Below are 26,478 nucleotides of genomic sequence, written 5' to 3' on the forward strand. Positions count from 1 at the left end.
TGTGGAGATTCACGAAGAGCTCCAAATGATGCCACTTGCGTTGAGTGGAGCGTTCCGTATCTAATCTACATTTATGCCGCCTGGCCTCCCGGAAAGCAGCTTCTTCTTCGCCTGACTTCTGGAGCTCTGTGTTTGTCCCCGGCACACATTTCGAGTGTTTTGCTTATGTGGAGCACACATTTCCAGCTCGAGACATGGAGCCGTCGTTTGCATAATAATTTAACTCATACCCACACCCACCCCCACCCCCACTCCCACTCCCACTCCCACTGCTCCTCCTGCTCCTTTTGGGGCAGAAACTAAATAAGCATAAGTAAGACACATTCATTTGCCAGACGAGTTCTCCTTGGTTGCCAAAGGATTTGCGGCACCCTGGAGCAGTAACGAGGTAATTTCGAGGCTCTGCGAGGTCAAGATGTGACGACGACACTTGCAAACACCACCCACACAAACGCACACACACACACACACACACACACACCCAAGCCCAACACACAACACCAATGCTGTGATGAATGCATTTCTGTTTGGGACCCTCATTACGCATACGACACGTGCGTCCGTCTTCTAAACGTTCTGGCGTTTAAACTGTTTCGCAGCCCAGAAGCGCCCACCTCTGCAAATGGATTTTCGGCTTGTCAACATAATTGATTTGGCCTGCTATGGAAAATCGATAGCAAATCGACTTGGAAGCCATTCAAATGGCAACTTTCACTTTAAATTTGCATATTCGCCAGCCCAAAGTTCAGGATGCTATAAAAGGTAACGATGCACGTAAAGTGCTGCAGGTGAAAGTTTCGAGGCCTCCGTTGCGGTTGCGGATGCAAGTTCCACCTTGCCGCATTGCATTGTCCAACTTTTTATTGCCTCTGCGATGCTGCAGTTTTGGGAAAGCAAAAAGAATGAGTATGGATAAATTACTTCTCTCATAGTAGTTTTTAATCTACTTAAAGTGGCATTCACCCGGGCATTGAAGCCTAACTAATAAACTAATATAAATTAAAATAAATAGCATGCTGTACTAATGAAGTGATAATAGAGATAAAAATAATATTTTGATACGTTATTAATGGTGACAAAATCCAAAAATATTGTGGCATCAAATACACGTCTGCACTAGAAACGAGTTAATTAGAATCGAAATAACAGTTGCACTCCAAAAATGGATTTGATTTCGATTTTGTTGATTTATATGTCTTTGTTTTTTTTTTTTTAATTTAATAGTAATTAGATTTATTTATCATTAAAATCCTCGCCCAAATGAAAATGATTTCATGATTTAAGAAAACATATACTTCTACACTATTTATTTATTAAATTTAAAACCCTATTCGCCGAAGGTTTAAGCTGATAAGAAAGGATAAAATTCCTTGTTCTGCAATAGTTTGTAAATGTGCAGCAATATCAGTCGTACATTTAACCGTCCACTTAATAAATATCCTTGCACCCAATACATTGTCTAGACAGAAGAAGAATGGTCGGGGAATCAACTAGTTTTTCCACCGACTTCTGCCCTTTTCATGCGTTTCGTTTCCTTTTCCCGTTGGAGTGAGACAATTCTTGTACTTTCCTTGCTCATTCTCGCAATTCTCTAATCTCTTGCTTTCTGTCCGTAGCTTTTCTCGATTCTCCATTCTCGTTTTCCTGTCCAAGTCAGTGTCGCCACCCAAAAGGATTCACATCCCGGGGGTGAAGCCCTGCTTTTTTCCAGAGCTCATCCTGTATTTTCCGCTGCTTTTGCTTTGCAGTGCCCGATGCAACGGCAATTCACTTAACTTACTCAAGTCGTTGAGGACACAACTTCCGCTCCGCATTCCGGTAGAAGACCCAATCATCCCGCCACTCCGCTTACTGTCTTAATGCCGATGCTCACACATTCCATGCCCATCCCCGTACGCATTCTGCAGCCCCATTCCGTTTAGTTCGTGCATTTGTGCACTTTAGTTGCGTTACTTAACTGCATGTGAGGCTGCTTAAACTAGTTGGATTACTCTGGGCTATAAGACGATTGTAAGTCGAAGACGTATGAATGGAGTAAATTCCCATTTTGTTTGACCTGCTTTCAGTCTTAAATGTTTGTAAATATTACTTAATATTATTGAAAAGGTTTGATTGGGCTTACTTTAAGAATAAAACCAAACTTAGTCAAATCTAGTAACGCCTTTTGTGTATTTCCCATTGCAATTCATTTCAATTTGATTAAATGCGTGCTTTAAAAAAGCTTAGATTTATAGCCAAAACTACTCCTCTTTTTAAGCACCAACGATTTAAATATAATTTACATTTGAAATTCTTTGCATATCTGTGAAATATTCAATGTGTTGCACTTGGGCGCCAGTTGTTTCATGGTCGTTAGTGAAATGGGTTTAACTAGATCAGTGAGTTGCCACCGATGTGCTAATTGCTCTGGATTCGGGCCTCAAAGACCCCTTTGGTCAAGTCAAACAAGTGGAAAGCGCAAGCAGCCGCCGCCAGAAGAAAGTGAGTGAGTTGAGGTGAGGTGTGAAAACCCATGGCTGGCGGCTCAGTTCCCGGTTAGTTCTCGAACCGAACGGAAGCAAAATGAGGCTGGAAAATGTAAGCGTTTTTGTGGTCTGCCTATACCTTAGCTGGTTGCATTCGTGCTCCGGCGGGGGTCATCTGAAACGCTTGAGCAGATCGTTGATCTTTCCGCCCACGAGTCCAACGCGTGTTCAGTTCATCGGCGGCATTGGCATTCCCGTGGAGAATCTGCACTTCGAGTCGGTGACCTCAGGCTATGTGCTCAAGGCGGAGTACTTCCTGCCCACCAACTCCACGGAGATAACAAGGGTCTACCTCAAGCCGATGGCCATCACTGGCAGAAGGGGGCTGGAGGAGGAGGAGGAGGAGTCCCCCTATGGCAGCCTGTATCGCTGGATAATTTACCGAGGCATCGAGATGGTCATCGAGAACATGGGCTTGCCCGGCAGAAGTTGCCTCCTGAGGTTGATCTGCGAGCATGCTGCCCTGCCGCTGAGCCACGAAAGCGGTTTGCTGGGCGAGATCATGGACATTGTGCTCACGCCCTCCAGTTCGGTGGACCAGCTGGCACACAGTTCGGATCGGGAGTACCACACATCGGAGCACTTTGGCAAACGAGGTGGCGACTGCCAGGCGGCCTATGCCAGCAGGTGCAAGAAGTCGCCCATGGAACTCATAAGCCTGCTGCTAGAAGTCAATGAATAAAGTACTTTTGTCTCATCTCGAATTGAATGACAGTTTTTTTTTTTTTGTTCATTTAATAGACCCACCCACAATCACGTTCTTCCACAATTAGGGTGTGACAATTACAAAGTTGATAAACATTTTAATTAGTTTTGCTCTCTGGCTGCGTGATCTGCCTGGCAATCAGCATCAATTGTAATTAAGGGCACGCCGGCTGACAGGGCGTATGCGTAATGTGTGAAATCAACATGCAAACCGGATCACTAGCGTACTTAACTCGCTTAAATTTAAATGGCAAACACAATTTGCCTGAATTATGTGACGCCTAAATGCGACACGGCCAGAATTTGCGGCATTCTCATTAAGTAATCCAGGACACGTATGAGGCCGCCTCCTGCTAATGGGCTTAGTGAGTTTGGACAGCCAGAAATAGAAGCTGGAAGCTGGAAGTTGGACAGCCGTGAAATAATTACACGCATTCAATGAAACGCAACCGAAATGGGGCTCCTGCCCAACGATTGCTTCTGGCATTTCAATGCCAAAATGTGGAAATGAGTTTAATATTAATTAACAGCACGTCAACGCATGTAGCAAGCGGAAAACTCAACCCAGACAGCAATCGCACCACATTGGCTGGTTGGGCTGAGCTGCTTTGGGGTTTGAGTTTGAGTTGAAGTCATTAGTTTTGTGTTTGTTTTAAAACATTTGCCCAGTGGGCCTTCATCTGGAGCTGGAAACTTTGCCAGTGCCCCCAGGCTGGGCCAAGCCATAAAAACAAGAATATGAAAATAAAAGTCTTTGGGGTCGGTCAGTTGGGTCCATTTGTCTTCAATTTACAGCTGCCCCGAGGCCAGCATATGTGGTAAATTATTTAGCAAATGCAAATGCAATTTTTCAGCTGGCTGCGGACATTGTTTAGCCCAAAGGCAGGGGCTCTTATTCAAAGCGTTCAATGGTTGTTTTCCCTGTATCTCAAAATAATAACTGAGTGCCATGGCAAACAAACGTTTGGGTAACCGAAAAAAAACCCCTCATTCCTCCAGCTATTTATTAATATTTCGCTTTAATATCCCCCGGGCTGAGTTCTCACATCGTAAGGTATACATTCGAAAATGATCCTGCTCATAAATTCCTCAGCAATTTACCAACAAAGCCGACATATGAGGCGTTTCCTGTCCGCTTGAATATGCTAACTGCAATCCTTTCGCACTAAACATAATTTAAAGGACGGAACCGGAGGGACCGGACCACCTCCTGTCGAAGGACTGCCGTTTTGTAGTGCGCAATTTATGGGCAAATGTGGAGATAAACTTGCTGTCATTTATCAACGAGCCAGAGCCAGAGCCATTGCCGGCTTGGAGTCCGGCTCCTGCTCCTGCTCCTGATCCTGCTGAGTGAGTGGGCCACCCAGCCTGCCTTTTGAAAACATTTTGACTTGAAATGATTACGCCAAAAACTCAACAGATAAAACCCGGAGCACGGAAGCGACCATAAATCAGTAAGTAAATGTGACTTCCTCGGCCCGTGAGTTGGACTCCATCGCCGTGCACTCGATGCCAATGATGAGGGGATTGAGGAGGTCAAGGGGTCGCCGGAAGGGCAGTTCGCTTGAGTGGTGAACGGACGAAGGTAACTCTACCAAATTGCAGTGGAACGAAGGATGCCGTAGATTGGCAACATTTGATGGCAAAAGTTACGTTCGCATTTATCTTTCGAGCAAGTGTCACTTGTGAGTTTCTTGAACCGCAGCCAAGTCCGGAGAACAGTGTCCGGCCGGAGAGGCGGCGACTCCGGCTCCACATCCTGCACTAAACACAATTCCCCAGACTTCAATCAAACAGATGTTCTTGTTTAATCGTTGCAAAACAGCAATCAATATCTTATCAACTATTAAAGACAATGTTGCCTATAGCACATTATATTTAACTTAACTTTAGTGATTAGATTTAATTGGCTTTTAGTTGAAGTGAATGTCAATAGATAAGCACTTTCAAATATTAAATAGAATTTCTAAGCCCTAATTATTTCATAAATGCAATTTAGGCACTTTTCCAGGCTTAATTACAATGTTATTCACTCCTAGCTTTTATTCGATATAATATAATATAAATGTGTATAGAACCCTGATAACCAACGTCTCAATTAAAGTTGAGTTTCCAGCACGCACGCCAATTTGGCTGTTTGACAAATAACTTGGTTGGTAATTCACAGGTTTGTAGTGTCGTTTCAGCGACTTAGTGGCAAAATTTCCCAGCTCGTCGTTTGACAAATTAGCTGAGTTTTGTTTTGCACCAGATTGATTTATGTGGCGTTAAGCAATCATAATTTATGTTTAGCTTAAGACAGGAAAACACTCGCTGTAACAACGCTCTGGTATTTCTCTGCAGGCTAATGACTTGGAGTTTTGGAGTTTGCTGCGAAATATTGCAATTTGCATATGCACAGACTCAAAGTGCTGATTAGCATAATAAAGTGAGCGGCATCCGTTGGCCAAGGATGTGCTGACTGGCAGTCGCAGCAACACGTCGTATGCGCAATATTAATTATTCAGAGCGAGGCAAAGGCGCCTAGAATAAAGCAAGAACACTCGACAAACAATGCGACACTTGTCGTCCTTGCCTACTCTCCATTCGCCCAGCTTTGAATTTAAACGGGAATCCTGGGAAAAACATGCTCCGGCAATAAACGAGCCATTTTTCCAAAATTACAAAAATGTGTGCAACACATTTTATTTGTGCTCTCCACTTGGTTGCCAGTCACCGAAAAGGCCTCCTTAGCATTTGCGTAACATTTATATGTACACACTGGCTGACATAAATCTTTGCCAATTCCACGAGGCAACCAGACCTGCGACTCTTTCTTTTTTCTTTTTTCATTTTCTTGTTCCTTTTCTTTGCCTTTTAGTTTATTTCGTTCATTTCATTCTCTTTGGGGGTCTTCTTTTGACTTTTTTCCTTCTGCGCTGCAATGACAAGAATTTGAATAATTCGCCAAATGTGCCAAGTTGAAATGTTAAAATTCCCAACGACCCGTCGCTGCCTCGGCGGAAGTTGGCAAGCGGCCGGGAACTTCCGGTTTGGCAAAAACTGGAGTCACGACCCGCCAAATGATTGCAAATGAATGGTGGAGTGGTTCGGGTAACGACGCCCACGAGGATGCGACAATGGCAGGATGCGACGCCCTAGGAACTTCTCGCTTAATGCATCATTAAATTTATAGCCCCGAAAATTATTTAACGCAATTTCGCTAATGTGTCACAAAATAAAACAAATCACAAATGTAGCATTTAGCCAAAAGTTTGCCTTGTTTAAAGCAGACAGCATTGGATTGTATTTTAATTGAATGTTGTACATAACCATGATTAAAAGCTGGAATTTGTTACACAAACTTGGTTAAAAAGTTCGTTTTATTTAATTACGGATATTTTTTTGAAAAGTTTTAAATATTTATTAAAGTTTTCGGATATTTAAAACCCATTTATTTACTCATTGCATTGCACATTAGTTTATTCTCAATTCGAACATCAATGGGACATTTAATTTTGGAAATAATGTCGAATAAACGCGAATCCTTATTAGTTAGGGACAATTTACTATTGTTTTTTTATATTTTGTTTATAATTACTTAAAATTATTAAAATACTAATTAAGCAGTTTTCAAATATTAAGGTTTAACAATTAATTATAATTAAATTTCTTAGGAGTTTCCATACATTAACAGGTGGTAAATGATACCATTATGAAGCTGGCCTGCTTCTCTTGATTTTAAAACGTGCTACCTCTGCGATAATTTTCCCTTTATTTCCATTATCTGGAAGGCATGCTTTCATGTTTTTCCGACTGCTCTGCTCCTTGAATGGCATGCGGCGACAGCAAGTGCAGCCTGCAGGTCCTTCGAGTGTTCGGCACTCCTCTTTTCTGCCCGCTGCTGCTGATGTTTTTTCCGGCCGCGTTGTCAGTTTGCCATTCTCGATGCGATGGCTAAAGAATTTTTCAATAATCGAGCCATGCGAAAATGTGTATAAAGCCATCGCCACACCCGCTGTCCTCCTATCGAGCAAATTAATAACGCCATCATGCTGGAAAATGTCGAAGCATCTTGCGCGTGGCATACTTCCGGGAGGGCGACTAAGAATTTATGCTCAAATAACAGGACAATTAATGAGATAAGTACAACGGGGCATAGTTCAAGCGCTGCCGAATGAACCACAACTAATTTATTTTACTTTCTCCATTAGCAAACAGGGCTTCCTTCATCCATCACTTGTGTGCCCTTGTCCGCCGTGTAAGCCTGATAAATTCAACGATTTTGCGAGCCGTCAACGGCTTGTATCTGCGATGCATATGACACATTGTTTTCGATGTCGCAGATCCGCTCCAAAAAACACAGCAAAGCAATTAAATAAGGACCTTTCTAACACTTGAAAAAAAATTCGTCAAATATTGTGATTTTTTTTTTTAGAAAATAATTTTAGAAACATATTTTAGTAAATTTTCTTAAATTTGAGAGCCTTTTTGGCCTGTACCGAATTTTATGTGATACAACTAAATAAAAGTGTATATCAATTTAATATTGAAATTACCTTGCTGATTTTCGGTACCACAAAAAAAGCCATTTAATAACATTTAGTAACTTCATGGTTCTTAATTAAAGATTTTAATTCATTTCATTTGTTGTCTTATCCCTGAAACAAAAATGTTTGTTATCATATATTTTTAGTTTTATTATAATTGTAAATTAAAGAAAAATTCTGAATTAATCTTTTAAGTGTATTCGTACATATATGCTCGGCTATGCATACACGTGGCATATCTTTAAGCACACACTCTAATGGGCGTTGCAGGATAATAATTTCCTTGAGCTGGTGGCGGTGCGGGGGCAAATTCCCGGCATTTAAGCGCCGCTCATTTATCACAAATTTCCCATTTACCAGCGACTTGTCCGAGTCGGGTAAAATTAATATGCGAAAATAAATTATCTGGCCAAATGAGCAGCGTTTACCACAGCCGCCGAAGGTTACGACGGACTTCCAGGCGGGGGAATCCTATTTTCACACGCGATTTTTTTGTGTTCGGCCGGAGGCTTTTCAGCTTCATCAGTCACAGGAGCAAGTGCCTCAAACGGCTCAAACGATACCCTGGCCGTTCTGCAGGGTAATTGAATATCGGTCAACTGTAAAGGGAGCGGCCAGTCCGCAAAGTGGGGTCTGCTTATCCACTCGGAAAGCGATAAAACCCGGCCAGAGTCCCCTTAAAGGCGGCTTTAACATTTCACAACGGCTTAAAGCCCTCACTGCAAAGGGCACTTAAACATATAGCATAGATGGGATCCGATTGTCGGAGGCAATCCGCGTTAAGGCCCGCTCACGTGCAGTGCCTCCGATAATCGCCCCAACAACAGGCCTAATTTGGAGGCATTCATTTGGAAAATTAAAAATTAAATTGCTTGTCTCGCTGCTCCGGCCCTAATATGGGGAATACTGTAACATTGCCCCGCAATAAATCTCATTAACGAGCGCCAAACATAAACGGCATGCGGCAGCACAAAAATTGAGCGATCTGGAGGTTTGGAGGTCCCTCAAGGAGATGTCTCCATTTTTGAACTGCTGTTGCCAAGCACTCAGTGATTAACAAAGAAATTGTGAGCCAAGACACGAGCATGTCGTTTCGATTGGATAAGTTAGTACGCCGACTGAAAATTACTTTCCAGGAAAACTGATACACTTGAATTGCATATTTATATCGTAATTGAAAAGCCAAATATACAATATATTTTGATAATTAGCTAGATGCGAGAAAATTGCTTTCCAGGACAACTGATATACTTTAATAGTAGTGGGTTATCTAAGCTATCTATATTGTGTTTGCAAAGCCAAATATACAACATATTTTGGGGAGTTAGTTAGCTGATATACTTTTTATCTCTTTCTACTTTGCAAATCAACAGTATCAATATACTTTCAGCACATGCAAAAACCTGCGAATTTGTTTGAAACCCAATCCCATTTAATCTCCAAAAAAGAAGGAACGGAATTTCCCGTATAAACACAAATTCGTATTTAAATCCAATTAAGGCAGTGAGAGTCAACCACCTCCTCGCCGGCAATCCATCATAAACCTGTCAGCCGCAATATGCGAAGTGGCTGCGGCTCAGCAGCCCAACTCCCCCTTAACCCTGTTGCACCATATGCCGTATCGCTTGCCACATGCCACATGCCACATCCCAGCCGATGCGTTGATAAGATTATTGTACAAAGATACCTACACATAGAATTCCGCAGAACGCAGCACATTTGCATAGCGGCGGAAAAAGACGGGGATCCATGACATGCCGCAGGAGTTGCCGCCAGTTGCAAGCTTAAATTGTATTTTGTCGACTGCCAGATGCTCGGCAGCAATGGGCTACAAATTTGCCAGTAAACACTCGAGCGAAGCCTGCCAGCCGGAAAGCAATTGCTTCGCGCCGTACGAGCCCCTGAAATATTAGCCTCGTTTGCCTGGAGTTGGTAGCCCTACTCCTTGTGCCCCACTTTATGGCCTCTGATTGCATTTGGCTGGCGAGGTAAATATCGCGTGGGGTATTGGTATTGAACACTCTCCCCCCCCCCGCTTCGTGTGAATAAATATTTAAATATTCCCAAGATTGCACTCGTTTCTCTAAACATGCCACGTTTTGCAAGTGTAAATGGTATTAGGGACCAGATTGAGTGTTTTCGCGATTAAGGTCATGATTCTTCGCTGCTTTCGAATATTGTTTAGGCCAGTGTTACAATTTTTCAAAAGAGAATTTATTCATCTAAAAAATGAACTCTCTGATTTGTTTACTAAAGTTCAATGGTTATTTACTTTCAAAGGAATTTACAAATGTCTAATGTGAGTGAATATATTGTATTCGTTGAAAAGTATGTAACAGGTTGAAGGACTCAACAAAATATATATTATATATTATTTCTCAGGACAACTAGCTGTCTGTCCGTATGAACGTCGGAATCACGAAAGCTATACGATCTAAAGATTTAGGATTGAACATATATGTTTTAATTAAGACTAAGCAGAGCAAGTATTTTGACGTTATAAGGGAGTGTAAGAGAGCGTAAGAGAGCGAACGATCTTTAAGCTAGGGGCGGAAGTGCAGCTGACTCTTAGCTTGTAGTGGTGACCCTGCTCTTCGGCAGATGGCGCCACCTAAAACCATATTCCTTTTTTGAGGGCATATTTATATTAAAATTGGTTAGCTGAGTAACGGGTATCCAATAGTCGTAGAAACAAAATTAAAAACTATTCAAAAATTCAATGGCGTTTTGTTCGCAGTTTTTCGCGTGCACACTTGCTTTAAACCATAAGCCAACTTCAAAGCCACTCGCGGGCCAATAAAACAGTGGCCAACTCATTGGAATATTGACGCTTGGCCACTTAATTGCTCGGCAAACGCTTGCCAATTCATCGCACACCAGATCAGGAAATCAGAAAAAAGGGAAGGGAAGAATGCTTTGGCTTTGCCCTCGTCTAAAATAGATTTTTTTTTTGTTTCTTTCCTGTGCCGGCAGCTTTCCTTTTTATGAAGGACGAAAACGAAACGGCATCCGCCTCCAATTAGAGTTTTGCTGATTTGGCGCACTTAGCGTGAGGCATGTGTTTGTACGCCTCGTTGCCCGCCGTCCATTTGCACATCCACATCCACTAGTACATCCTCGTCGAGATGGGTGGTCCATTGTAGAAACCCATTAGGATCATGCTCCATTAATTGAGTTCCCATGAAATCGCCTGGTCCATGTGAATGGCACTTGTTACTGGGCCGATTGGGATGGTGTCAAAATTGTGCATGTTCCAAATGGTTTTTGGCCGTCTGAACTACCACTGCCCCTCTCCTCAGACCTCCATCCTGCCATCAAATTAAGTTACACTTGCACAGCGGCAAAAGAATCGTGGCCAGAAGAGCGGGGGCACGAGAATTAAATATGCATGGCTATGTTTTAGAGCTCCACTGCCGACTGGGAGTTTGAATCCCCCCCTCGGCCTTCGGCCTTTGGCCGTAATTGTAATTAGCTTCTGTAGAGGGGGCCCAAAACCGAACCGGATGAACAAAGGATCTGTGGGGCGTGGCAGATTTAGCGATTGTGGGCGGGAGTTGGGCCAGTGGGTGCGAAATTGGCTAAATGGGTTAGCAGTGGCGCCGTTTCGCCGATAAAGGGCATAAATAATCAGTACATATTGGGTGTGAATCGGATTCAAACAGCGTTTGGTTTGGTTATTCCCTCTTGCATTGAGCTGAAATTAAATGTTCAACATAGTAAAACATGGTGAGAGCCATTGAATCTGTACTGCCTGATTTCATTGAGCTCATTTCAAAATTGCACTCCCAAATTTTGCAAATTTAATTAAATCTTCATTATAATATGTTACAATATATACATTCTTAGAGCTCATTATTTTACTCAACGACATAATAAAGGCATAATAACATTATTATGTTATTAAAAGTTATTGAAATAAAGCGCTGTCAAAACGATAATGATTTGATAAAGATGATTAATTGCTTAAATTGTAAATGTTCTGTTTAAGATGCTAAATGAATTTTCCGTAATGTTTAGCAAACACTTTTAGCTTTTCCACAGCTTGCTCCTTTTGAGCATATTTACCTCTGGTCTATATCGTGTCGTTGGATATAATCCCTCGCCCGCTCCGCAAAAACTTTTCCCAAGGTCTGGGGACCTAAATGAAGTTTGTGCCCGCACTTAACCAAACCGCAATAAATCAAAACACCTGGTGGTGGTGCTTAAGAGCCTTGCCACCCAGGACGACAGCACCACAATGGTGCGACATGAGCAACAAAACAGATAACAGCGAAGGAAAAAATGTTTGAAAAAGGGTGACGCTATTCCGAATACCCTTGTTTATGTTCGTAATGAGTAATGTTTCAAAAAATACATTTCAGAAAAGTGTGTGTCGTTAAAAAACGAGGCCAATTAAATTTAAATCATCTGTCTTTTAGTTTTTTGAAATTTGCAATCAAAATACTTAATGTATAGATTCGCTTTAAAAAGTATTTTGTAATGACTTTCACTTTTAAATTTAAGGAAACCGACCAACTCTTAAATAATACTTAATTATTTCCTTAGTTTTCACAGCTTTAAGCGTACGTAGCCTCTCGAGAAAATCACATCTCCTTCAGCTAGAGAAAAACAATGTAGAAGGGCTTGCACCGAGCGAAATCCAAACTTTTATGGCCTCACAAAATAAACGAAACGGCCAAGAAGGCGATAAGGCTGCAACAACAATGGCAACAACAGGTGTTCGACACAGATTTCCACGTTCACACCCATACACACACTCTCAGACACACGCACACTCACACAGTGGAAGGCGGAAATGAAAACGGTGTTGCCTACTCGCAGGCGCAGCTACTTTGAATGCGGACTTATCCTGGCTGGGTTCTGCATTTGTTAACTGCATTTAGAGGGCTAAACAGGAGCAGAAGCTACGCATTGGCACAAGAAATGAAAAGTGAACAACTTGAGGGCTGAAAAGTTTCTGGCAAAGTTCTTTTTTCTCACACCTTTTGTGGGCCAAGCCTAGCCCACGAAATGCATTTAAAACTTGCAGCCGCAATTCAATTAAAACTTCAATGTAATACCACGGAGTACACAGCCCCATGAACGCATATATATATACGTATGTACATGAGTGCGGCTCCTTAACGCTGGGATGACAGCAGCGTGCCAAGAGCCAAGAGCCAAGTGCCAAGTACCCAGTACCAAGTGCCTTGGATGGCTTCAAACTTTGTTGTCCCGACCTCAGCTGTCCTCGTGTAAACAAACGCCCTGAATTGGGGGCGGGCTGCAAATGAGCAGTGCGGAGCGGACCACGGACGGCCAGCAAAACAGCCGGCTTTGTGTTGCACGGAAGGGAGAAACGGAAGTGGGAGAAGTTCCCAAATGTTATCCGCGCAGGCGCCCTTAGCACCAGATCCTAGCCACCTATAAAAGCCGTTGCTCTGGCCATTTCCAAGTCTGTTGGTTCGCGGCACTTCTCCGGAAAACTTCTAAAAGCGGGAAAAAAAGAGAAAAAAAAACAATTCGTGCTTAAGCATCGAACTTCGAACTCGGAACTCCAAACACCAAATTCCATACTCCGTGTGACGATGTTGTGGTTAAGCAATAAAAACTGTAATTAGTGTGCGCTTGTGGGCTCGAACAATTTAATTAGCAAACAATGTGGTGAAGAGTAAAAAATAAATAAACAAACATTTCGGAAGTGGAAAAAACTTAACTTACATAAAACCACATTAATGAAATGCAGTTTCCGAATGGTCAGTGCAGCAAAAACGACCACAAAGTAATCTAATTTGCGTTTGCCAATGTAATTCGCATCAAATCAGATTACAAGCCTAAATACTTGTGTGATTTGGCATTAATCGGGCGAACAATTCTTTGATAAGTTGAAAACTATATATTAAAATAAGTGCTGGTCGATTTGTGGGTGAAAAATCGTCACAAGTTTAATAAATAATTCCATTTGGTGGATTTATTTCAGATAAATAGTGAAAAAAGAATATATTGTGGTTTGACTCGCTAAATTTTATTTATACTTGATTCTGTTTTAATTAACAACAGTTCGAAATTGGATACTTCAAAAGCAGCAGTAAAAGTTATTATCAGTCATCTAGGTAATTTATATCTTAAAAGTAATAATTCAAAAATCTCAAACCAAGCTGTTCTCTATATACAAAAAGTTTTTGTTACTAACAAAATACGGCTACAAAAGCTCGGGATACCTGTTAAGCTAGCTTCCTAGGATTACCTGTCTTTTGAGGGGCTTTACCCCACTTAATTATATTAAATTTCAATTTCCCTGGGCGGCAGACCGACCAGCTCCAAATATTTGCAGCTGGCTTGTGGTCGTATTTGGAGATTGATTCATGTGCTCGCACTTCTGTGGTGGTTCTGCCTTCAAACATACGTGTACGAATTGTTGCGGGAATGGTGCTTAATTGCTGAGCAACCTCATCGCATCAAGCGAGCTTTGAGCCATTACACAGCCACAATTTCATATTGTTACAAAATTGCATTGTTAATGGCCGTTGGCAACCCTCGAACTGGCAACTGGTAACTAGTTACTGGCAACTGACAGTCGCTTTTGTCTGCCAGCTTTGCCAAATGGGCTAATGTGGCCCAGGCCAAAAGGGGTGGGGGGCGGTTGGAGTTTGGGCCATTTACATACCATTGGTTAATGTGCAGCCCTTTGAAATGGGGCAACTTTTTGCTCTGTCAGCGCAAAATATCTGCGGTTATCTCTGGCCCGGCGAATTTCTTTTCCAGATGCAATAAAAATAAACCAAGCATAGATAATGGATAATGGGGCAATGGCGAACCAGCAGATCCACCAGGATAATGCAATGATTAGGACCTTCAATCGTTGAATGAGAGCACCTAAGTTGCCTTTTAACATCCTCATTCGCGACCTCTGGGAGTAGATTGGATGCTGGCAGCCCCATCCCCTTTCGCGGCCATAACAATAACAGCAAACAACAAGAACAGAGACGCTCTTATGCCATTAAGTGGCATTATAATTACAATTTGCACCGAGGGCCAGAAGCCATGGCAATTGGGAGTAGGGAAACTTGGAAACTGGGAGACTGGGAGACTGGGAAACTGGGAGCGGAAGTGAAGGCCGACCTCGACCATAAAGTTCGCATTTGAAATGCTCATCAAGTTGAAAAGGGAAGAGGCCACTTAAGTCAGGCGGGTTAACGTTTAACTGCTGACGCAGGTCCTGAGTCCTGAGTTGCCAGGATTCGCATTTAGAGAGACGCCTAATCAGAGCTGGCCCAATTAGCAAATACGCTTAGCAAATAATCCGCTTGGATTTTAATTAATTGGCTCGACGTCTTAACCGTCGACTTACTTCGATAATCGGGACTGCAGGTATATTTTATCTTGTTTTTTGTTCGACGAGCAGACCCCGTCTGAGATTGGGATTTTCAAATTAATTGTGCGCATAAATTTGCCGGGGAGCCGGAGCTCCATGGCCATATCCTTCCGCATCCGGAGCCGGCAACCTTTCGGCTTTGGTTTTTCAGGGCCAGCGGTGGCAATAAATTCACTTTCGTCTCAAACGAGTTTGCATAATTCAAATACCGAAAACTGAAATATATCCCCAGTAAATATTTGTTTCGGTTATAAAGTGGATTTAGCCCCAATTTGTTGCGATTTAGTCTGTTAGTTAATTGAGACGGGATTAAGATGAATAATAGGTGGGATACAGATGCCCTATCTGCCGTAGCATTGCAACGCAGAGAGGAAATCAATAAGACCGGAATTTAATATAGCCACAGAGGAGCTTAGGGCAAAGTGAAATTCTTTGACTGGAATGGCGTGTTCGTCGCAAAAGTTCAGTCAGTGGAGCACGAACACGAATACGAACTCCGGCTGCAAGTGATTTACATATTAGGACCTGCTGGAATTAAGTACCTCCGAGATAGCGCGTGGCAGATAAAACTATTTCAGCACAACAGCCGTAGCCGTACGATTTGTGCGGCTTCTACTAATGGCTGGGAAGATTACGCATACGCCCGGTTGCTTCGACGGATGTGGACTCGTCCCTCAATAAAATTAATTTTAAGACACTTCGAGCTTAATCATTCGCACAGATAAAAGGCGACAGTTGTCCCCGAGGATAATTGCGTATGCGTGTGGAACGGCCTGGGACTTCAGTCGATTTTATTCATTCTAGGGTCTAGGGCGTTGATATGGTGCCCGGAATTCAAGGCATAATTTGGGTACAAAATATTTCTGTTCTACGCCCCCTCCCTGGACAATTCCTGGCCCCCAAAAAAAAAAGGGACCAAAACGAGAACTCCGGCCACTTGTGGAAGTTTGGCCAAACGTGCTGAGCCTTTAAACTTACCCAGTAGACCCACGCGGGTGGAGGTGGCTATCAGTTTTACGAGACCTCGGGGATCCACTCTTGTTAAACTCGCATCCCGCTGCTCACATTCTTGTAAGACGGGGACCACTCGAAACATGTCGGAGATTTGCCTGAGCCAACTGCCTTTTGATATTCAATCATCTCGAGCATCGCTCCCAAAATGGCACCCACAAACACACGCATAGGAAAAATAAGTTGAATGTGGGCCATATATTTTAAGATAATTATTTTTAAGCCACTGTGCCATTGTGTTTTGTATGAAATTCAACATTTATTCAATCATCACTTCTTAACGTTATAAACTTATGATTTGATATTTTTATAAATTTATTGTGCAGCCCAATAGCATACCAACAAAAAAATTGTTATAGAAATAAAATTGTTGTTCAAATAATATGTCAAAAGCATAAACCTACAAATTATTTGCTTTAAAAAATATTATTTTCAAGACTTGTTTTAAACTTTCTTTTTTTTTTTTTTGAGGAATATAAAATGAATTTAACTAGACGTTAGGAAAATTTAAATATAAATCAGCTATGCAATGTATAACATAGAAACAAAAAATCGAACTTTTTGGAATTTCCACGAACCAAATATGGATTTCCATAATTCCCAAACAAAAATTATGTTCCATCAGCTAAGAGTTCTGTTTGGCGAAATTTTAATTTATGTATTTAAGTGGAATTTGCTTATAAATATAGAGTTATTCGTAGTAAAATTTGTCACAGTGCATATACACACACATGTTGACTTTCAGCTGGCCTTCAATTTGTTCATAATAATGTCCGCCCACATTGAAGTGTCACAGCGTGGGCGGAAACATGTATTTTGATGTTTCCTTTTTTTCGCTGCCTTCAAAGGGAAATCGAAATCGATGTGTGCGTGTCGATTCGATTTTGCTCTCCCCGAGACTCCTCAAGAACAACAACTCAACCCGATAAAATTCAAGCAATAAAAGCATAAAAGCAGCAAAACAATACTAATTTTCCGTGATGGCGACGAATGGCCGAGTAGTATTCCCCAGTGGCCAACCGCAGAATCGTGGCTGGGAGTTCGCTGGGTGGGGGCATAAAATATGCATTTGGCTTAGCCCGGCGACTTTCCGCCTGATTTACGTGCCTGGCCGCTCACCTTGGCCAAGTCTATTTGGAATTCAAAAGCTTTTAACAGATTGTCGCAGGCAGTAACTTTGCCAATTTGCAAAAGTTCAACTGAGCAGCAGCAGCGGTAGCAAAACAAAATGGATTAAGGGCAGTAAAGGCGGAGAGAAAACAATAACAATTACACTGATTGCCGCCCCCGGAGAAATCGTTGACTGTTGAGTGACGATCTGCCTGTCTGTCTGTCGGTCTGTCTGTCTGTCTGTCGGTCGGTCAGTCAGTCGACCGGAAGCGGAAATGGGAGCGTTCGTCCTTTTTTTGGGGCCAGCCGATAGATAGAATTGTAACTGGCCATAAAGCCATTGAGGACTCAATGTTGAGCACATTGCATTCTGCCCTGTTCCATATTTGCTCGTGTTGTACATTTTGCATTCCGCACTGGGACCGAAGGACAATGCGATGGCCAAAAGGATGCGCCCCGGATTCGAAAGTTAGGTCCGACGCCACTGGAAGCGCACATTTATCTCCCGAAAATGTTTTGCTGCTGCCTTATTGTTTCGCCCAACTGTGATTGCAGTGCTTATGTGCGTAAAAATTCTATTTGATTGCACGTTTATGTTGTGGATTTAACTTTTTCCCCCCTCCTACGGGCACTGCATCTACCATTGGCCACGCTGCTGGCCATTGTTTGCCATCCAGCAGGCTGCAGAAATTCTTAATCCAGATATTTATTTCCTGCACCAGGATATGAAAGCTTCTGTTCTGGATCCTTAAGCTGCTTGTTACCAAGAGAACCTTTTATAGCCACTATAAATACTCGTAAACACTGTTTCTTTTGGGTGATTTTCAGGTGGCACAGAGTAGTTATTAAGCTTAAAATAAATCTGGATTGCAGTAAATAAGTCGAACACATACCGTTTATCTTTTAAGTAAGACATGGGAGACCCTTACTCTTTTCATTTTGTTTACAACCAGCTTATTTATACAATAATTATTTTTAATTTGAATTAAAATGTGAAACTAAGGCTTAAATTCTAAAAATAAGTAAAAATAAAAGCAAAGCTTACAGTTTCTTAGAAGCGTATTTTCAATCACACTTTATGGAATTTAATACTGTTCTCAGCAAAAAAAAATATGGGAAAGCATTAGATACCTGCCAAGTTAATAAAAAAGTAAATATTTTGCACTTATTGCGAAGTAAATTAAATTCCTTTGTGTACAAATTCGGCATTCTGCATAAGTGTCCTCAGGGCAACCAAAATAAATTGTCGTCCAGATACCGAAATAGCGTTTTATATAAATCATGCCAGAAAGTAGCTACTGCATCTTGCAGCTATTATCATGCAAAGCCCCACTATATTATTTGAATAGAATTGGAGACTCTGGTCCGGGGTGTCCTTTTTGTGCTGTTTGTGCTGTTAGTGCTTTCTGTCCTTTTGTCCTTTGGCAATGCCACCTCAATCACGCTCTATTTTTTTTGTACTTACCTCTTCGCAGGCCAGCGATGAATGCAGGTGGTGCTGTGTAAGTGCCACTGGTCTGGAGAGGGGCAGCCAGATCCCAGTGGAATCAGAGCCGGAACGTGACTTTTGCCGAAAGTAAATTGAGCCACCGCAGCGATAAAGGCTGCCATGCCAACCGGCGAGTGTCGCTAGGACACTCGTAGAGATAAAGGTCAAATGGCGGGGTCCAATGCAGGTTCCTGTGCCACCGTGATGAGCCCCGATGACATCTATTCGCGGGTGCCGCCCATCCCTCCACTGCTCCTGCTCCTAATGCTGCAGCTGCTGACCTCCGCTGCAGCCAGTCCGGTGCCCAATCCATGTGCCCACAAGGGCATGTCCGAGTTGATTCGCAGCAGCCCGGTGATTGTCAAGGCCCTCGCCGCACGGGTCTTTGCCGACGAGCTGCCGGGGCTGACGGGCCACGAGGATACGATTTTAATAACATTAACGCCGGAAACGATATACAAGGGCGCCTCCCTGCTAAAGGTGGCCAACGGCGGCGGCGATGCCGAGGACCCACTGACCCCGCGAGCCGGAGGTGGACCCATGTCCTGGAGTTGGGGGGGCTACAATGCAGCCTCCAGCGGCAGTGGCGGTGTCGGTGGGGGTGGCTCATGGAGCGGCGCTGAGTCAGCCTTTCAGTACGAGGGGTAAGTAATCCCCGCAACGCCATCAGCACTTTGTCCACTTTATCTCCATCCGCAGGCAGCTCAATGCCACCCTCCAGCCACTGCGTTGTTTCGATAATAACATGCTGAAAATGCTGCCGGCGGAGTTAATTGCCTTTGGCAAACTGCTGCCCGCCTCGGCATCCTCGGCATCCTCTGCATCATCAGCATCCTCCAGTCCTGCAGCCCGCCAGTTGCAACGACCGCCCGTGGGCGGCGCCAGTGATGTGCTCCAAATCAGCGTCAACGGCCTGCATCGCTGGACGCCGCAGTTCGAGAATCATATCTGGAAGCATTTGGGTAAGCACCTACTTCATGTGTCCTGGGCTCTTCTACACTTAGCCAATAAGAAGTTTATTTTAACGTTTATGAGCCTTTTACAAGGGGTTGCATACAATTTTTTTTATAAGTATACAATTTTATAATTTTGTACCTTTGTTTCGTCTTTAACCTTTTAAAATGTTTGGTGATTTTGTTAGTTTTTAAGTTGATTGTTTTTAAAAGCTTAACTTATATTATTTAAAAAAAAAATATATAAAATAGATAATTAAATAGAAAACTATTTAGGAATAAAGTTTTTTTATTATTTTTGAATTTTAGCTAGTATTTATGTTTCAATTTTAAACAGTCCCTAAACATACATTTCGGAGGTGTTTTAGAGTTCTTGGAATGTTTTTCTTTGAGTGCATCAATCCTGTCCCTACTTGATTGCCCTCCTCCCGGGACTGACCTATCCAGGCTTCCGCCGCATCCGTTAGTTAATCGCATTGCGCTTGTTAGTTGTTGCATTGTTGAGCAAATCGCCCCGGCCGGATGTTTGTCGAGTATTGGATGAACCCGGCGGCGGGATAGAGTTTCCAAACTAGAGGCCACTGGTCAGACTGGGCTCGGATGGACCAATCAGTGGTAATTGGCACCAGAGGGCCAAACTCCAACCAGCTCGAACATGCCAACATAATTGCAGGCAACTGTGTTATTTAAAGCCGCTTATATCGGATTCCATTTGGGCTTTAAAGTAATTCAACAGTGAAATGCGGCGAACACCTAGAATTCCTCCACTTGTTCGGCTTATTCGCCAGTCTATTGTGACTGCATAAGCTCAGCTGGGAGATTAATCTTTGATGAAGATTGATAGCAATCGACGCACAGTCGTTTTGTTGCCTTCGCAGGGAAGGGGGGAAAATATAAAATAGAGCAAAATAAAATAAAATGAAAAACATAATAAAAAAGGAAACTGCTCGATGACGCAGCAGATGTGGCAGATGTGGGGCAGAGCCGGCAATCCTCTCAAGCCGGCAATCCGCACCACAGCCACTCGAGGGAAGCAACACTTGACTTTTGTGTCAAGCGGTGAGGCGCCCACCGAGGAGGATCTGCCTTGAATGGCGGCAGCTTCCCATTCAGAGAGGAGGACTACAGTCCGAGGAACAGGCGGCACAAAAATTTGGCACGATGATTTGTATGACTTATAGTAGGGTTCTCCCTACTATAAAGGACTCCCGAATGCTAAGGCACAAGAAAAAATATAATAAGGAAACTAACTAGCCCTGATAAAAGGATAAGCGTTCATTAAAAGTTCGGAACTTATAGCGTTGGAAAGAAACTTGGATATTAAATTAAAAAATTCACGTTTATTTTCTTGCTAAGCTCGAGGTCATGGCTGGTTTTAATATTGCTGTAACAAAACGTTTTTTAATTAGCTTTTATCAAACTTTTACTAAGTGATAAAAACTAATAACCTCGAGTTCAGCAAGCTGACAATTTACAGGTCACTAAAACCAATACAAAATTAAATGAATAATTATATTTATAGAATAAGTTAATAAAATTGAAAACTTAAAAGAAGTGCATTGTATGAAATATAAATTATATTGTTAAGTACCATGCTGTCAGGGTTAGGCTTTAGTAGCTAATTAAATTTGTTTTTTGGTAACAAAAAGACTCAGTTTTCAATCTAAAAAAAATTAACTTAATAAACGGTATTTTAAAGTATTGATTTAATTTAAATTCTTGCAAGAAACAACATGTGAATATGATAAATGTATATTAAACTGTTTTAAATGACCAACAACAAATAATAAGATTAAAATTATATAAAAGGACTTTTAAAGGGTGTACAAAGAATAATATTAAATCAAGTTGATTTAAATACGTTTCATGGGGGGAAAAAAAAGCTAAAATTATTCGTTTTTTTGTTTCATTTCAACATGGTTGTTTTTCCTTCCTTCCTTGTTTTTCGAAACTCACCGCACAAACAATCAATTACAGGCTGGGACGACTGGAGCGACTTCACCTTGTGCAGCGTCACCTGCGGTCAGGGTGTGCAGCAGCGTTTCCGGCGCTGCCTGCTGGACAATCCGCTGGTGGACATGAACATGAACATGAACCTCAACCTACAGGACGATGACGAGGATGACGAGAATGAGGCTGATGCCGATGCAGTTGCAGGGAGTGCGGACGATAATGCCGCAAATGAGCTGACCGTGTCCAAGGGGGCAGACGACTCCAGCGATGGCAATAATGATTTGTTCGCCGATGACGGGGATGAGAACGACCTGCTCATAATGCGAGCAAGTGGCGACGAGTCATTGCATAGATTTGACCAAACGACGACGATAATGCCACAGACCAGAGTCCATGTCCCTGCCCATTCGCATCCGAATCCGAATCCCAGTGCTACGGCACCTGTCCCCATGGGAGAAACAAGAGGCGGTAATGAACCACTGCCAGCAGATGGAGGAGGAGCAGACGAAAGTGTCAGCTTTGTGATGAGTGCACATAAAGACCGAAGTGGGGATGGAGTTGGAGTTGGAGCAGGAGCGGGAACGGGAAGGGGAACTGAAGCTGGAGCTGGAGCTGGCACCAGGAAGGCACGTGCCAGCAATCAGCACAAGAAACGCAAGCCAACCAAGAGCGTGGCAATGTCCACATTGCTCTGCGAGGGCTACAACATCGAGCAACGCAACTGCAACAGTTTCGAGTGCAGCGGTGAGTTCATCAATCAATACTTAAATCAATGACTTTAACTTGTTCAGTTTAAAATCGGTACATTCATTTCTTATGATCATTATCTTCAAATAATAATATAATATTATCCCTAAACTTAAAGGATTATCTACTGGGAGTTTTTTTAATAAATTATTTGTAACATAAATACATTTGATATATCCTTGAAATCAGAATATATATATATATATATATATATATATATACAAAAGGTTTTCTATAGTTTTACCTATTTTACGGGATATTTAAGGAGATATATAAAATTAGCTTAAATGTAAGAAATTTTGTTTTTTTAATTTGTTCTCAAAATTCTGTTAAGAAAGATATTCCAACAAAAATGATTTTTTTTTAAAGTTTTTTTGGCCTTATTAATACTGAGAATTCTGGTGAGAACATTTGCATCATTGAAGTCTTGTTTTTCTTATAAATCAAATTAAACAGATGACATAAGTGATCTGCTGAAATTCTACAAGAAGCTGCCGATGGGCGAGGAGCTGCCCACCCAGGCCTCGGAAGCCGTCTCCTACCCAGATCCCTATTCGAATGCGGATCTCACCACGGCGGGGCTAATGGGCACAGCCTTCATCCCAACGCCCTCGACTCCCTTCAATATGGGCTACATTCGGAGCTGGCGGAACTTGCTCAACTTCACGCTGATGGTCACGCTGAGGGCGAAGGTGGGTTCGCCTTATGGTTACTTAACGAATGGGAATCACAAGTTATGTTCATTTCAGAACGACACCAAGAGCACGGCGACCATCTTCTCCATCCGCAACGCCACCCACAATCTTTATCTGGAGGCCTGCAAGGACGGCCTGCGATTGTATCTGGAGCGGGACAATACGACGGAAATGTTGCCGGTGAAATTCAATTTATACGATTATCGCTGGCATCAAGTTGCCATCAGGTGAGAGTGTGTGCTTGGGTGGAGTGTGTATGGGATGGGGATGGGGATGGGGATGGGGATGGGGCTGGGTATTGGTGGGTGGATGGAGGTAGTGGCCTCCATGTGCTGATGATTGGCAATCACTGCCTCCGTGTGCCTCTGTGTGAGCTTTTGGCACTCACTTCGATCCGATGGCCATCGACGCTGACACTTTCGTTTATTTGCATTTTCAATTTATTAGCATAAATGTTTGTGCCATGAAACGCACACTGGCAGCCACTTGACACACATGCAAATAGTAGGCAGGCACACAGTTGCGGTCGAAAAAATAGCACTCTGAACATTTACTTTTTTATTTGCTTAAAATTTAACTGTTTGAGTGAAACATATTGTGGTTCTAAAGTCATTTGCTTTAATTAATTTGCTTTTGCATGATCTCTATCCATTTCTTTTGATAAAATCAAATATTTTGGTTTAAAATTATAATTTTATTATTTTTTTTAAATTCTATCTGATAAAGAAAAGTGCTTCCAAAATAAAAACTATCAATATTTAAAATATATTAACTTTTTAATTAATGCACGCAATCACGATATTGCTATTGCTTTGGCCGCAGCTGTAAACAGACGGCCTGCACATGAATATCGAGGACTTTTTTTTTTTTGGTTTTTGCTTTTTGCTGGCTACAACGACACACAGCCAAATTGACACTCGGTTCAAGTTGGTAACATTTGTCATCGACCGTCGGCACATTTCTCACTGTCACTGTGCTGGGGGCTCACACACACACACACACATACACAGGCAAAGCAACAATGCACCAATATGTATCCATATATAGTTTAATAATTTTCGAATAGCTCACTTAACCATTATTGTTTTGCTGTTATTTCCATCCACTGTGCAGTATACAGAATGGCGATTTCATATCGATTTACGTCGATTGCGCGTGGACCAACAGTTTCGTTGTCTCCAAGCGACTGTTCACGTTGCCCGTGGACGCGGATGTGGAAATTGGACGCGGTTTTAATGTGAGTATAGATGATATATATGCTGTTTCCCGGGGGAGTCATACAATTCGACTTTCATGCCTTTCACTGCCCGTCGACTGACTCAACCCCTAATAATCTAGATTGTTTCTAAATCAAAGTTCTATGAGAATATAAATTGCTTATATTTCTTATAATAATGCTTGCATATTTTTCGTAACAAATAAATAAATGATAGACTTTGGTTTTGTCAATAATTAATCACCAGCTCCCTAATCTTAAGCATTAAAAAATTATAAACCATCAAAACAACCATATAAAGTATATAGTTTTAATGTAAAGCTTAATCCTTTAATACTTACTATTTTTAATTGAATTTTGTTATTTAAAAATGAAGAAAGTAAAAAAAGTGTTCCATAAAATAGCGCACATTTCCTTTGAGATATTTAAATTAATTATCAAAGATAATACGTACAACTTTAATGACAAATGTTGTTTTAAAAGTGAGTAGTTTGTATAAGAAAGCATATCTCTGAATTCAATGGGCCCTACATTGTGCATTCAATTAAATGCAATAAATGTAAACATTTCGACGCTCGTACATGTTTCTTTGTGAAGCCTGCATGGCATTGATAGCGCATTCGCCCCGTTGGGCATTCACAATGCGAATTATACAATGATTGGCGGACAATTATGTACTTTATGGGCATTAACTTTCGCTTTTTACTCGTCGCAGGGGGAACTGCAGCAACTACTCGTCCTGCCGGAAAACCAGGAGCGGCTGCAGTGCAGCAACAAGCGAACCTCCATCAACGAGGTAAAGCGCTACATCATCGACACATTCATCGAGGACTACAACGGCAACTGAGCCAAATGCCAATCGACCGAATGCCACTGAATATGCATGCGAATATGCGTACATTAGATTGTGGCAAATCCAAACAATATCCGATTACAAATTCACCAAATCAAAACTGCATAGATTTATAATTATTCATTTGATTTGCATATATATAAGGGCAGAAAGGTATGTACAACTACATATACGAATATTACGCATACGCCATGTGATTTATGCGATAGCGAAGAGCGCACTCCACCACACAGCCCATAAGCAGTCAGTAAAATTCGATTATGGACACAATGTGGGTATCTATTTCACCAAGAAGAATGTGCTCGGTATTTGTAATGATTAAGCTAATTTGACGGAATACAATAATTGTAAACGCAGAAATTAATTCAGTTTGCCAAACGGAAGGCAAATGCTAAACAAAAAACAAACAAACAGAACAGAAGGTCAAATATAACGCAACTATGTATATGGTAAAAAGAAACTTTTGTTTTCTTTTATGTTGGTTGGTTAAACAGAAGTAAAACCAAATTTTTATTTGACCACTCACACGGGTTTTGGGCTTGAGTAAGCAAAATTTGAATATGTAAATTAGGTGGAATATTGTTGGGTCAGCGAGGTCACTCATAACTGTCAGCTTGTGGTTTTTGGGCATTCAAGTGCGCTTCACTAATTTGACAGAGGATCAACATGTACAATGCACATTATGCTGGGGCCCGTCAAGTGTTTCTGTCTAGGTTTACTGGATAATCCCCGAACAGATGTTCTAGCACGAGCGAGAAGGTTTACCCATATAGACGGTTAAAGCTGGAGCGACACTTGAACAAGACTCAGCCGCATCTAAATTCATAATTTCCTGCTGGCGGAGAGAAGCCCGACGACCGGCATCCGTTTATGCGGTTTTGCTTCTGTCTCTGGATCGTAAATAACCTACTTCTTCTCTTTTTTCCTAGCTCCATCCTCCATTAATTTTACAGAGTACTTCTGGTTATTACGCATAGCACCATTAAGTAAATTTAAAGGTTTTGATATAACTTTCTATAAGCTTAACAAATAATTTTAAACAATTAATTAAGTTCTTCATTATCCTAACACACTTTCATTGCCTATATTTATATTTTAGAACATTGATTTTTAGGTTGTTTTCTAAAGATGTTTTATAGTTATTTCTACCCGCTCAAGCTGTAACATAAGTAGTAGTAAACTTATTTATTGTTGAAATAAAAGCACTTTTAATAAAACAAAAAGATATTTTATATTTTCTTTAATTATTGCGCAACAAGATATGCTATACTTTTTTGTGAACCAATTTGGAAGCAGTTAAATTAGGTATTTTAAGGTCGGGACACCTGAGTGTATCTT

At 41.8% G+C, this 26,478-nt stretch overlaps 2 protein-coding genes across 8 annotated transcripts; both read left to right on the top strand.

The window, feature by feature from the left end:
- The first annotated feature begins 2,266 nt into the window (after positions 1-2,266).
- On the top strand, positions 2,267-3,229 carry LOC128260063 (uncharacterized). The gene has a single exon (XM_052992764.1). It carries the CDS (start codon positions 2,563-2,565, stop codon positions 3,205-3,207), a length of 645 nt encoding a protein of 214 aa, XP_052848724.1. The 5' UTR covers positions 2,267-2,562; the 3' UTR covers positions 3,208-3,229.
- Positions 3,230-13,186: 9,957 nt separating this feature from the next.
- Positions 13,187-26,132, top strand: LOC128266796 (uncharacterized). 7 transcript variants are annotated; one of them, XM_053003585.1, is made up of 9 exons: positions 13,187-13,544; positions 13,799-13,851; positions 18,710-19,367; positions 19,423-19,685; positions 21,654-22,373; positions 22,833-23,068; positions 23,126-23,298; positions 24,185-24,308; positions 25,003-26,132. In XM_053003585.1, the coding sequence occupies exons 3-9, from the start codon at positions 18,892-18,894 to the stop codon at positions 25,132-25,134; spliced, it is 2,124 nt and encodes a 707-aa protein (XP_052859545.1). In that variant the 5' UTR covers positions 13,187-13,544; positions 13,799-13,851; positions 18,710-18,891; the 3' UTR covers positions 25,135-26,132. The 7 variants fall into 7 exon arrangements, with proteins under 7 accessions (XP_052859545.1, XP_052859543.1, XP_052859546.1 ...); XM_053003583.1 differs by having other exon boundaries at positions 13,187-13,494; positions 13,719-13,851; XM_053003586.1 differs by having other exon boundaries at positions 13,187-13,494.
- Positions 26,133-26,478: the final 346 nt, after the last annotated feature.

Source organism: Drosophila gunungcola, chromosome 3R, assembly GCF_025200985.1.
Source record: "Drosophila gunungcola strain Sukarami chromosome 3R, Dgunungcola_SK_2, whole genome shotgun sequence".
Classification (NCBI taxonomy): Eukaryota; Metazoa; Arthropoda; class Insecta; order Diptera; family Drosophilidae; genus Drosophila; species Drosophila gunungcola.